The sequence below is a fragment of the Chiloscyllium plagiosum genome, unplaced genomic scaffold, assembly GCF_037043375.1.
Source record: "Chiloscyllium plagiosum isolate Xiang-an unplaced genomic scaffold, Cpla_swu_hap1 HiC_scaffold_10, whole genome shotgun sequence".
In the NCBI taxonomy this organism is placed as follows: Eukaryota; Metazoa; Chordata; class Chondrichthyes; order Orectolobiformes; family Hemiscylliidae; genus Chiloscyllium; species Chiloscyllium plagiosum.
Window position 1 is genome coordinate 98,703,240 of NW_028270148.1, and position 12,447 is coordinate 98,715,686.

General features: G+C 39.8%; 1 protein-coding gene across 8 annotated transcripts in view; it reads left to right on the forward strand.

Moving 5' to 3' along the window:
• The window catches only part of tab2 (TGF-beta activated kinase 1 (MAP3K7) binding protein 2), a 38,252-nt gene extending 27,092 nt beyond the window's left edge, over positions 1-11,160 (forward strand). For 7 of the 8 annotated variants that reach the window (XM_043696478.2, XM_043696482.2, XM_043696483.2 and 4 more), the window contains 5 exons: positions 527-2,123; positions 3,291-3,451; positions 3,903-3,996; positions 8,405-8,485; positions 8,919-11,160. In XM_043696478.2, the coding sequence (XP_043552413.2) occupies positions 527-2,123; positions 3,291-3,451; positions 3,903-3,996; positions 8,405-8,485; positions 8,919-9,064 (2,079 nt within the window). In that variant the 3' untranslated portion in view covers positions 9,065-11,160. The remainder of the gene's footprint in view (positions 1-526; positions 2,124-3,290; positions 3,452-3,902; positions 3,997-8,404; positions 8,486-8,918) is intronic. The other variant, XR_015758510.1, reaches the window with a different exon arrangement.
• Positions 11,161-12,447: the final 1,287 nt, after the last annotated feature.

The window sequence follows — 12,447 nt, forward strand, 5'->3', positions numbered from 1 at the left end:
CGCTGATCCTTGCTATGGAGGGATTGTCTTATGAGGAAAGACTAAACAGGTTGAGACTCTACTCACTGGAGTTTAGAAGAATGAGGGGTGATCTCATTAAGAGATATAGAATTCTTAAAGGGCTTGACAGGGTAAATGCTGAGAGGATGGTTCTCCTCACAGTAAAGTCTATGAACAAAGGGCATGGTCCTCATAATAAACAGACACAAATTTAGGCTGAGATGAGGAGGAATTTCTTCTCTAAAAGTGCTATGAGTCTTTGCAATTCTGCCACAGAAAGCTGTGGGGAACAGATTCTTTGTGTATATTTAAGGCTGAGAGAGATTCTTGATCAGTAGGGAAATCAAGAGTTATGGGGAAAGGGCAGGAGAGTGGGTTTGAGGAATGTTGGACAGTGATGATTCTATTGAACAGCAGAGCAGGCTCGAGCAGCCAAACAGCCTGCTCCTGTTCCAATTTCTTGTGGTCTTACTAAGTGGCTGCATTAATTTGTTTCCTAATTTTCTGTTGCTGTTTTGTTTTCTAGAACGGTAACAATTTGGATGCTTGCTGTAAGTTCTTATCTCAAGAAAGCACCAAATATCTTTATGGAGAAGGGGACCTGAATTTTTTGGATGAGTCCAGCATTTCTGGGCTTCACAATCACATGTCTGAACTAAATCTAGATGTCCAGTCCCAGAATGTGTATCAGCATTGGAAGGAAAGGAGTCAATTGAATGGAAACAGAACTGTGCCTCATGGTGTCAGTGATGGAGCGCTTCCAACTGCTCTAACTAGCTATGAGCCTACACAGCAACCACAGGTAACGCCAACACAGTTGGCTGCAGGCTTGAATATGTTTGGAACTATGGACATGAGTCGCAGCCCTTCTTCAACGCAGCAACTTGGACTTCTTCAGCCATTGGGCTCCAAGGGAATATCGAGTACAGCCCAACAAATGCCCAGGTTCAACCCAATTACTGTCACTCTAGCTCCCAACCTTCAGACTGGCCATAACACTCCTACATCTTTGCACATACGAGGTGTGCCTCCACCTGTACTTAATAGCCCCCAAGGTAATTCTATCTACATTAGGCCTTACGTGACAACACAAAGCAGTTCAAACCGCCAGATGTCACAGCAGCCTGGCTGGATAGCTGGGCAAAATACCAGCACTCCTCAGTACAGTCATAATCAACAACAGCAGCTTTTCCAAGCCCCACAGTACTCACAACCGCAGCAGATGGAACAAGTGGCAGGCTTCTGTGCTCCTGTTACTTCACAATGTGGTTCAGCATATACCTCATCCCAACAGTCTGTGTACCCAGGCCAACAAAACCACCAGACGTCTCATGTGTACATGCCTATCAGCTCCCCCACAACGTCTCAAGTTCCTCCTTATCAGTCCTCAAATAATGCACATCCTTCAATTTACAGTCAATATAACATTCAGAACATCTCAACAGGGTCACGGAAAAACCAAATTGAGATCAAACTTGAATCACCACAGAGGAGTAATGCAACAATGCTGCGTCCCTCCAACTCTCGCACAGCCCCTTCACCTTCCATTAGCAGCCAGTCGGGAGGCAGGAGTCAACCCACAGTTTACATTTCTGCAAGCCCCCCATCATGTGAGGAGATAGTTGGACGCAACCAGCCGAAGCTCTATATCTCGGCAAATTCTACATCCGGTGATGAGCCGGGTCTGCGAAATCAGCCCACTGTGTATATATCAGCAAACCCAGGTTCAGCATCTTCCTCCCGAAGTGCTGCAGGACAAATTAGCATGGGTCCACAGCAGGGTGCTTTCATTCAACCCGCCTACATCCGTCATCACCCACCCAAGAGTCGGAGTGCAGGCAATTGCAACACTGCCACTTCTCCGAGAGTGGTGGTCACCCAACCCAATACCAAGTACACTTTTAAGATTACAGTTTCACCAAATAAGCCACCTGCCATTTCCCCTGGGGTTGCATCACCAACATTTGAACCTTCTAATCTCTTAAGCCTACCCGATCATTATGTGGAGCCTGAACCTGTCCAGCATTTGCAACTAGCAACTGATCCTGCTTCAACTCGTGACAATCGAATCAGTGAGATGCGAAGGATGAGTGCAGGATCTGATGATGCTGCCTATACAGAAGGTACTGAGAATTTTAGAAGTTTGTCTTTTTCAAGTTTTAATTCTTCTTTCAGCCAGTGTCTATCACAATGGGTTTCTTTTCAATAGGTTAAAACTGAAAGGCAATAGATTGCATGCTGATGCTATTGTATTCCTTGCAAGGGGCAATAGATTTCTGCAAGGACTTGATGAATGGAAAATTGTCCTGTACCTTTGGAGTATGGTAAAATCTGCTTTGGTCTTTTTGGGTGAAAATGTTGATGAGTATCTCCTCACGACTTTATATAGTTTTTTTTGCCATACTGTCTTGCCTTGCCAGCTGTACAGTGGGACAGCAAAGTTACTGAAATATACTGAGTATGAAAAGTACAAACTTAAAGCTAATTCAAGTTTTTTAAGAAAAATTGCTGTACTAAGTGTTTTATTTACGGTACAGTATTGAAGCTTGATGTGATGCTCTACTGTAATCCTGCTGTACACCAAGATTATATGGCTACTCCTGTTAATATTGCAGCATGCCTACTGAACACCTTCTGTCACCTAATTTTGCAGAAGTCCCTCCGTTCTCCATATTGTAATGGCATAATTATGCTTCTTCTCATAATATTTTGAGTACTGAAATCCCTGCACTGCATATTCTATCACTGCTACAGATTGGCTTTAGGATTGATTGGTTAATATGTGAAGATAATAGTTCAAACTTCAGAGTTTAGGTTTAATGATTCAGAATGTGATATAGTTGCTGTAAAGATTGTGACTTAAAGTTGAATCGTACATAAAAGTAAGGCATTAATGTTAATCTAAATATACTAGAAAAGGCAAAGAGCCCTGGCTCATTTGAATGAATTGACATGTAAAGTTGAAAATGGCAAAGGTTTGCTGCTACTATTAACATTTACATGATGTGCACAACAACATTTTATACTTTTGAAATCATTTTTATTGTACCAGTTTGTCTTTAGCTACACTTTTTCTCCTCAAAATAATGGTAATTTGAAAGAAACTAATACCAAGTATTGGATGTACATTAAGATAAACCTATTGATTTGAAGTAATTAAAAACCAAGAAAAGTCTGACCAAATAAAAAGGATTTTTAAAAATTTTGCGCTTGGTTCATTATGTTGTGCAGAATTATATTTTGTCCGCTACCCAGTGGTCTGTAAGTTGATTTGCTGATATGCTTTTCAGCTTTACTAGTGCATCAGAAGGCCAGAATGGATCGACTCCGTCGAGAACTTGAGCTGGAGAAAAGAAAGCTAGACAAACTGAAAAGTGAAGTTAATCAGATGGAAAGTGACCTTACCCAAAGACGCATGAAACGATCAAATTCGGCCTCCCAAATCCCATCGGTACGATTAACGATTCAATAATGCTTTCCAAATTTACTTGCCTTCGTTTAAATCTGAGCTGTTCACATTGGTTTATGTAATACAAAATAACATTTTAAATAATTTTGTTTTAAGTTCATGCTGTAAAGGTGTCACTTGTTCAATCTTACAGTTGTATTCGGTGCTGAAAATTCCTGAAAAATGGGGGACCATAATTTGGTAAACACAAATTTTAATTAAAGTTAGTAGGGACCTTAACAATCATTGGATTCCCTTGGTAAATGTTCAACTCAGCCATCAGTGGATAGTAAAATAGTGACATTTCAAACTTTGTTTCTGCCTTATAAAACTGCAAGTATGCAGTAATTTGAATTAAGTACCGTAAATGATCTAAGACATTAAAACTATAATCTGATTTCATAGATATTTGTTGTCTTTGAAGTTGCTGAGATAATGCACCTTGGTCTTTCAGTTAGAGGAAATGCAGCAACTGAGAAGCAGCAACCGCCAGCTGCAGATCGATATAGACTGCATAACAAAAGAGATTGACCTGTTTCAAGCTAAAGGTATGTATAATTTCAAATAAATTGAAGCCATTAATCTGGTGTGCTAACCAGTTTTCTTTATAAATAGCTTAATTATATTTTTTCATAAATGTCCACTAGCCTGTAAGCAACATCTTGTTCTCGCCGTCTCCTGAAAGGCTCTGTTTGCTGGATGTTCAGGGACTGACTTTCCTCACATTTTTGTCTTTTTCTTTAATGTCCTTTTATTCAGACTGTTGACTTCTCCTTTCAGTAAAGGATGAAGAGGGTGAGCTGCACAAGAGGCAAGAGGTAGAAGGATGTCATTTTCCCGAAGTGGTGGAGGGTGGACTTTTAAGGAAATCATGAGATTAGGAATCAGCCAGAAAAATGGAGTTGCATTTAAAGAATAGTAGAGCAGGTTGGAGAAGGAGGTGATGGTTTAATGCTGTTATAGCAAGATTACTAATCCAGAAACCCAAGTTTCATGAGATTCCAGACCAACAACATGGTTGAATCATAACTGCCTTCTGGGCAATTGGGGTTGACCTTGTCAGTGGCATCCATATCCCATGAATGATTTTCTTTTACAAAAATCACTCCTTATCCTGTCTTGCTACCTTTCAGTGATTTATGCACCTCCAAGCTTGATTCCTGCACCCCTTTTATAATATCATTTATTTTGTTATTTTTCTGCAGTCTTTCTACCAAAATGAATCACTTCACATTTCTTTGCATTAGGTTTCATTAGCCACTTCTCTATCCATTCCACCAGCTTGTCAGAGCTTTTGAAGATCTCCCCAGGATTCACAAAAGTTCTGTATCATATGCCAAATTTGAAATTGTAGTCTGTACACTAAGGGCTAGATATATATTAGTATATATTAGGAAGAGTAGGAGTCCACCATCAATCCCTGGGGAACTCCACTATAATCCTTCCCCTCATCTGAAAAAAGCTGTTTATTCACTGTCAACAGGGGTGGTACCAGGGGACTGGAGAGTGGTGAATGTTGTGCCCCTGTTCAAAAAAGGGAATAGGGATAACCCCGGGAATTACAGGCCAGTTAGTCTTACTTCAGTGGTAGACAAATTAATGGAAAGGGTACTGAGGGATAGGATTTATGAGTATCTGGAAAGACACTGCTTGATTAGGGACAGCCAACACGGATTTGTGAGGGGTAGGTCTTGCCTTACAAGTCTTATTGAATTCTTTGAGGAGGTGACCAAGCATGTGGATGAGGGTAGAGCAGTGGATGTAGTGTACATGGATTTTAGTAAGGCATTTGAAAAGTCAGGAGGCATGGGATAGTGGGAAATTTGGCCAGTTGGATAGAGAACTGGCTAACCGGTCGAAGTCAGAGAGTGGTGGTAGATGGTAAATATTCAGCCTGGAGCCCAGTTACAAGTGGAGTTCTGCAGGGATCAGTTCTGGGTCCTCTGCTATTTGTAATTTTTATTAATGACTTGGAAGAGGGAGTCGAAGGGTCGGTCAGTAAATTTTCAGACGATACGAAGATTGGTGGAGTTGTGGATAGTGAGGAGGGCTGTTGTTGGCTGCAAAGGGACTTAGATATGATGCAGAGCTGGGCTGAGGAGTGGCAGATGGAGTTCAACCCTGTCAAGTGTAAGGTTGTCCATTTTGGAAGGACAGAGCTGAAAATGTGTTGCTGGAAAAGCGCAGCAGGTCAGCAGCATCCAAGGAACAGGAGAATCGACGTTTCGAGCATAAGCCCTTCTTCAGGCTTATGCCCGAAACGTCGATTCTCCTGTTCCTTGCATGCTGCCTGACCTGCTGCGCTTTTCCAGCAACACATTTTCAGCTCTGATCTTCAGCATCTGCAGTCCTCACTTTCTCCATTTTGGAAGGACAATAAAGAATGCGGAATACAGGGTTAACGGTAGGGTTTTTAGTAAGGTGGAGGAGCAGAGGGATCTTGGGGTCTATGTTCATAGCTCTTTGAAAGTTGCCACTCAGGTGGATAGAGCTTGTAAGAAGGCCGATAGTGTATTAGCGTTCATTAGCAGAGGGATTGAATTCAAGAGTCGTGAGATGATGTTGCAGCTGTACAGGACCTTGGTAAGGCCACATTTGGAGTACTGTGTGCAGTTCTGGTCGCCTCACTTTAGGAAAGATGTGGAAGCTTTGGAGAGGGTGCAGAGGAGATTTACCAGGATGTTGCCTGGAATGGAGAATAGGTCATACGAGGATAGGTTGAGAGTGCTAGGCCTTTTCTCATTGGAACGGCGAAGGATGAGGGGGATTTGATAGAGGTTTATAAGATGATCAGGGGAATAGATAGAGTAGACAGTCAGAGACTTTTTCAAGGGGACATAAATTTAAGGTGAAGGGTGGAAGGTATAGGGTGGATGTCAGGGGTAGGTTCTTTACCCAGAGAATGGTGGGGGCATGGAATGCACTGCCTGTGGGAGTGGCAGAGTCAGAATCATTGGTGACCTTTAAGCGGCAATTGGATAGGTACATGGATAGGTGCTTAAGCTAGGACAAATGTTCGGCACAACATCATGGGCTGAAGGGCCTGTTCTGTGCTGTATTGTTTTATGTTCTATGTTCTTTGCTTCTTTTGACAGCCAAGTTTATATCACTATTGTCACTTTGTTTTTATTCCAAGTACTTTATCTTTGTTCTCTTTGTTATTGTGCATTGTTGTCGGCAATCACTTGCTAATGAGTATGAATGTCCACTGAGGAAATTCTGTATCACTGATCATAGGTGCTGTGGATCCTTGTGTGGCTGATGAGTTTGATTCTAGATCCATATCAGGTATTTGCAGGTGTTTCCTGGAAGTGAGATTGGAGGTTGCTGTTTCAAAGTAGCTGTTGTAAAATACCTTATCTGATGCTGTTTTGGAAGTCCTTGTAAAGTATTAACTACATTAACCTTGTCTGATACCGCAACCTGCATTTGCTCAAGTGAGTCTCAATTTATTTCCCAAATTATTTTTCCAGAAGCTTCCCTACCACTGAGGCTCAATTGACTGGCCTGTAGTTGATGGGCTTATCTTTACACTGTTATTCTCAATAGGTATAACATTTGCAGTTCTCAAGATTGCTAGTACTACCCTGAAGGAAAATTACAAATTGCCTCCACAATTTCCACTTTCACTTTTTTCTCTTGAAGGCATTTCATTCAGTCCTTAAACCTTATTAACTTTAAGTACAGGTAGTTCTTGAATAACGTGCATTCTGGCAGAGCAATTTGCTTATAACCTCGCTGAGGAACTAAGGAATGGTATTTTCAAGCAGTCTTACCTTTTGTTTGCAATCGCGATTCCAGCAGTGATTGTTTCCTGTATTTTGTTCTGTGCACGGGCTGATCTCCGCACATTTCTGCACATGCACTGATGTCAGCTGCCAACAGAGCAGCTTTCTGTGAGAGATGCTGTGCAGAGAGAGCTTTCTGAGAGAGATACATTGAGCAGCTTCCTATAAAAGGTACACAACTCCTAGATTACCCCTTTTTTTGAAAAAATGGAAGGGTCTAAGATAAGCATGTTACCAAGAAGCATCCTAGTGATAAAGTTGTGGGTGGTGAACACAAAAAGGTTATAACACTGGAAGAGAAGCTAGATATTATGAAGTGTTTTGAGTGTAAGGAGAGAATATGTGACATCAGAATGGGGGAGTAAACCTATGTACCATGATGACCCTCTGTCCCTGCATTAACTATATATTTTAAATGTACTATTAATTTTACTTTTGTTAAATATGATGTATACCTTCATTCAGGCTACTATAGTTTGTTAGACATTTGGGTGATTTTTGAGCAATTGTAAGTGATATATTTTGCTGGTTTTCCCATAGCTTTTCCTACTTTTCCCATAGGCCTCAGTATTTATATTAAGCGAGTTTTGCTGGAACGCAACTATGGCGTTATAGGAGAACTAGCTTTAGAAGCAGTCTAATATCACCTCTGTATCAACTTCAAACCCTTCTTGTATCTGAACTAACTCCTCTTCTTTCAGTATGAGCTGAACAGTGTCTTCCTTAATTAAGAGAAATGCACAGTATTACTTTATTACCAAAATCGTGTCCCTGTCCCAGCACAAATCCCCTTTTCAGTCCCTAATTGGCCGCCCTCTTATTGCATTTGCACTGTATGTCTTTAGAACATTTTCAATTCTCTTTGTAAGCTACCAGTATAATTTCTTTCTTGGCCTGCTGTTTCTTGTATTATCCACCTGACATTATCTTAAGCACATTATTTTTGCTGTACCCCTCCCCTTAATGGGAATATGCTTTGACTGTTTTCAACTGTACCTTTAAAGGCAGCCCATTGTTCAGTTAGTTTTTAAGCTGCTAAGTTTTTATTCCCAATTTATCTGAGCCAGATTCGTTCATCATGATACTTGGGTAATTGAATATTTAATTCTGTTCCTAGATGTTCCAACTTGAAGCACTGTGTGATATAACCCATTATCTCTCTTCGCAGGACCACACTTTAACCCCAGTGCTATCCACAACTTTTACGATAACATGGGATTTCGAGGTCCTGTGCCACCTAAACCGAAAGGTAGGAGAGCCACTCTAAATGAACTTAGTGGAACTTGCATTATGAAAGGACTTTGTCAACTATTCTCAAAATCACCCTTTTTGACTAAGCTTTTGGTCACCCTTAATCATTCTGTCATATTTGAGATTTTAAAAAAATGTTTGTTTCACAGGAAGGATAATTGAGACTTTCTTGTGTTGAATTTTTTAAGAAGTGCATTCAAACAAGTTTTTAGAAGAATGACAGGGTGCTGACCACCAAAACCAGTAAAACCTGGAGATGAGCTAAGTCAAGTGGTGATTATAATTTGATTGGGTAGGGGAGGGATTGATATGATTAAATCATTTTTAAATTCTCAACTAATTTTCTTGCATTAATCCATTAAATTAATCAAATTTGAGAAAGTTGGGGAACCATTATTTTCAACACCATTTAACATTTTTGTTTCCAACAGAGCAGAAACCTGCAGCTAAACCATCAAAACCAATAATTGATCCAGAGGAGGATGAAGGGGCTCAATGGAACTGTAGCACCTGTACCTTCCTGAACCATCCAGCCCTGATTCGCTGTGAACAGTGTGAGATGCCCAAGCATTTCTGAGCCATAACGCTCCCAGTGAAAGAACGAATGCCTCAACAGATGCTGGGATAAAGGAATTGTTTACAAAGACTGTAGTAACTAGCAGATACAATGCTGGAAAGAATTTTAGTATGGACCAGGTGGTCTTTTTCGTGGAGATTATAATTTCAGCACAATGGTTTTTGGGATTGAACGCACAGCTTCAAGATTCAGCAGTCGAGTGCTGGGACCTGAGCTAATACCAGGTTTGCCCATACCAGATACACCTTCACCAAGCAAAAAAGAAGTTTTTCACAAAGCCACATCTGTATGAACTGCTGTGGGTCTTATTGTCTCTTCTGACCTATCTTCCACAATTTCCTCCCAAGATGCATTTTTAAAGAGAAAACATGTAACAAATCTCAGGACGCTACAGATGGAAATGATTAATACATTTGATAAGTAAAAGCAACTAAATGAGCTGTAAGAACAGCAGAGGGCTTTTGTATAGCTAGACTTAGAGGAGCACCTGAGAGTGGGTGGAACAGAATGTGTGCATCACTAATAAACCTCACTGCTCTGATCACCTTTCTGCTCCAAAACTTTCATAAAATTCAGCTTTGGGATGACCAAATGCTCCAATGTATCCTACAATGTATACAGTCTACTCTTCAAGCTTACTGTACTGAGCCCTACAGATCCGGGAAGTTCCAGGTTGACTCCTACCTGTGTGCTCAGTTAGCTCAGGTCAGTAGGGATGCTGCATGTACAAGAGATGGTGAAGAAAACATCAACAATTGCTGCTCCTAATTCCTATCTGTTAACCCTTCTGCTGGAAAGAGAGAATGCATACTCACCTGGTGAGAGCAGGTTAGGGTTTGGTTATGATGACTGGCCAACTAGCATTCACATGAAGAATGGGTAATCAGGTGGACTGGCACTGGTGAAACCATGTGTGCTGTTACCATACCTTAGAGGAGGTGGGGAGAAATTTGGGGAGAAACGTTTCTTCTCTTTTCCTCTGTTCCCGAGTTTCCTGTATTACCTGTATGTATCATGCTTTAGACATTGGTAGATAACTTCATTGAGCGGTTTTTAGTAAAATCTTTTTGTCTCAATCACCTTGATACCTATGAGAAGTGAAGCCTTAAATTAACTTAAGAAAAACAAAGCTATGTATAAAGCAGCTTTCAGTGGCCTTTCTGTACAGCATTTCTATAAATTATGCTCTTGAAGAGACCTACAAATGCAGTTTCCAAGACAACGGTGTGATGTTCTTGTGAGAAATATATATATATATATTTTTAAAAATGATATGCAGTGCTTGATCAAGACTCTCCTGGCACTGTATAATGATATAGTGCTTAAGTACAGCTTTCAAAAGAGGAAAGAAGAATTAGGTCAACAGCTGAGGTTTTTAATAGACCAGGTACACTCAGTTGCTGTATCATGCACTCTTTGCATCTAAATTACCTGCTATTTTCAATTTTTGTAAGCACCAGCTTCCTATTTTGTTCTGTTGTTTATGTTGTTGAATTGGCCTCACTTGATAATTCTAAAAGTTTTAGTACAAAAAAAGTGTTTTACAGTACGATTAGAGTATATATAAAAACATATTGTCACACAGTGGTCTGAGCTTCATCTGCAGGTCTAAATGAAAATTGATTGGTTTTACGTTTTATTAATAAAACATAATGGGATATCTTAAGTTGATTTTTCCATTTTAATTAGGTACATCGTCTTTTTGGCACAAAAGCCATTTATCAAAGAAGGAGAATTTGAAATTTTACTTGAATATCACTGAGTTTGTATAGGCATTTGTGAGAGAGATTCCCCATTTATGATGATCTTCTAGTATGATGGAGAGAGATCACCATAACTCAATGCTCCAGGATCTTGAATGGTGTTTGTGGCAGAGAGTGCCCATTATGTATCTGATGTAACATCTCAAGTACTCTAGATGGCAAAGGAATCTCCTTATATCTCAATTTAGTGATATTGCTGGTACTAGGTTTAAGCTCAGCACAGACTACAGGAATAAGATGTTCCTCTTTGATATATGCATATGTATTGAGAGGAAATAACAATGAAAAAATAAAATCAAAGGGCTTATCCCTTTCGAGAGCTATTCAAATTCATACATTTTGTTTTTCTTTGAAAATGCCAGGCACTACCCAGATAATTCAGTATAATACAGCAGATCTGCAAAAACATGAGCACTTTTGGATCTTGGAGGTAAGCATGTGACTTTTTAAATCAGAGAATCCAGTGACTAAATATGAAATTGGTCTTCAGTTTTTTTTTTAAGGGTTGCGGAAGCATTTATCATCTGAGACCACAAAACACTTTTTCACATTTTGAATGTAGTTTTTACATTTGTAATGTACGCATTATTATTAAATAATTGCATATTTTAAATATAAATTATTCCACATATAGGGAGTCAAAATTAGGATTCATAAATATGAGATAGCCATGAATGAATTCAAAAAATAATTTAGGAGGGAGTACTTAGAATGCTGAGCATGCTGTTTGATTGAGTGTTTGGAGTAAAATATAAATGCCATTAGGATTAGATGAGTAAGAGAGGGAAGAGGTTTGTGTTGCAGCCTTCACACCAATGTTGTCTGACTGGGCAAATTACATAGATTTTCATGCTGTAAATTCAAAATCCTGACGCTGATAAAAAAAAAAAATTCCCAAGCTTTCATGTTATAATTTCTGAAGAAACGAATAACATTTCTGACATCCCAATGAAGCTAATGAATGAAGGACACATGAGGATTGAGATAATCTGTTGGCATGGATTGAGAATTGATAGGACAACGGTCCCAAATTCTTCAATCTATCTTCATAACTAAAAGCTTCTCACCCCTGGAACCGTTCTCATGAAACCTCTTTGACAATCTTTCCAATCTGCTCACATTTTTCCAGAAGAACTGTGCCCAGAACTCTACACAGCATGCTAGTTGAGATCCAACCTGTATATCCTACAGGTTCAGCATAACCTTCCTACTCTTGGACTATGTCTCAACAAACAAAGCCTAACCGTTATACTCTCCAACTGATCTGTCCCCTTTAATGACTTACGAGTGTAAAACCCAGGTCTCTGTGTTGCAGCACATCATCCAGAGTGGTGTCCTTTATTTTAGATTCACTCTACCTTTATAACAAATGTATCGCCTTGCACTTCTATGCATTGAACCTCATCTGTCCAGTCCCCCAATTGTCAATTTCCTTTTGAAACTCTGTGCTCTCCTCCTCATAGTTTACCATATTCCCAAGTTTTGTATCATGCAAACTTTGAATTTGTACTGTGCACACTATATCAAGAAAAGCATGAGTCCAAATACTGGCCCTTAGAGAATGCTCCTACAAACTTTTCTCAAAGCTCAAAATATCCATTAATTATTGCTTTCTGTTTC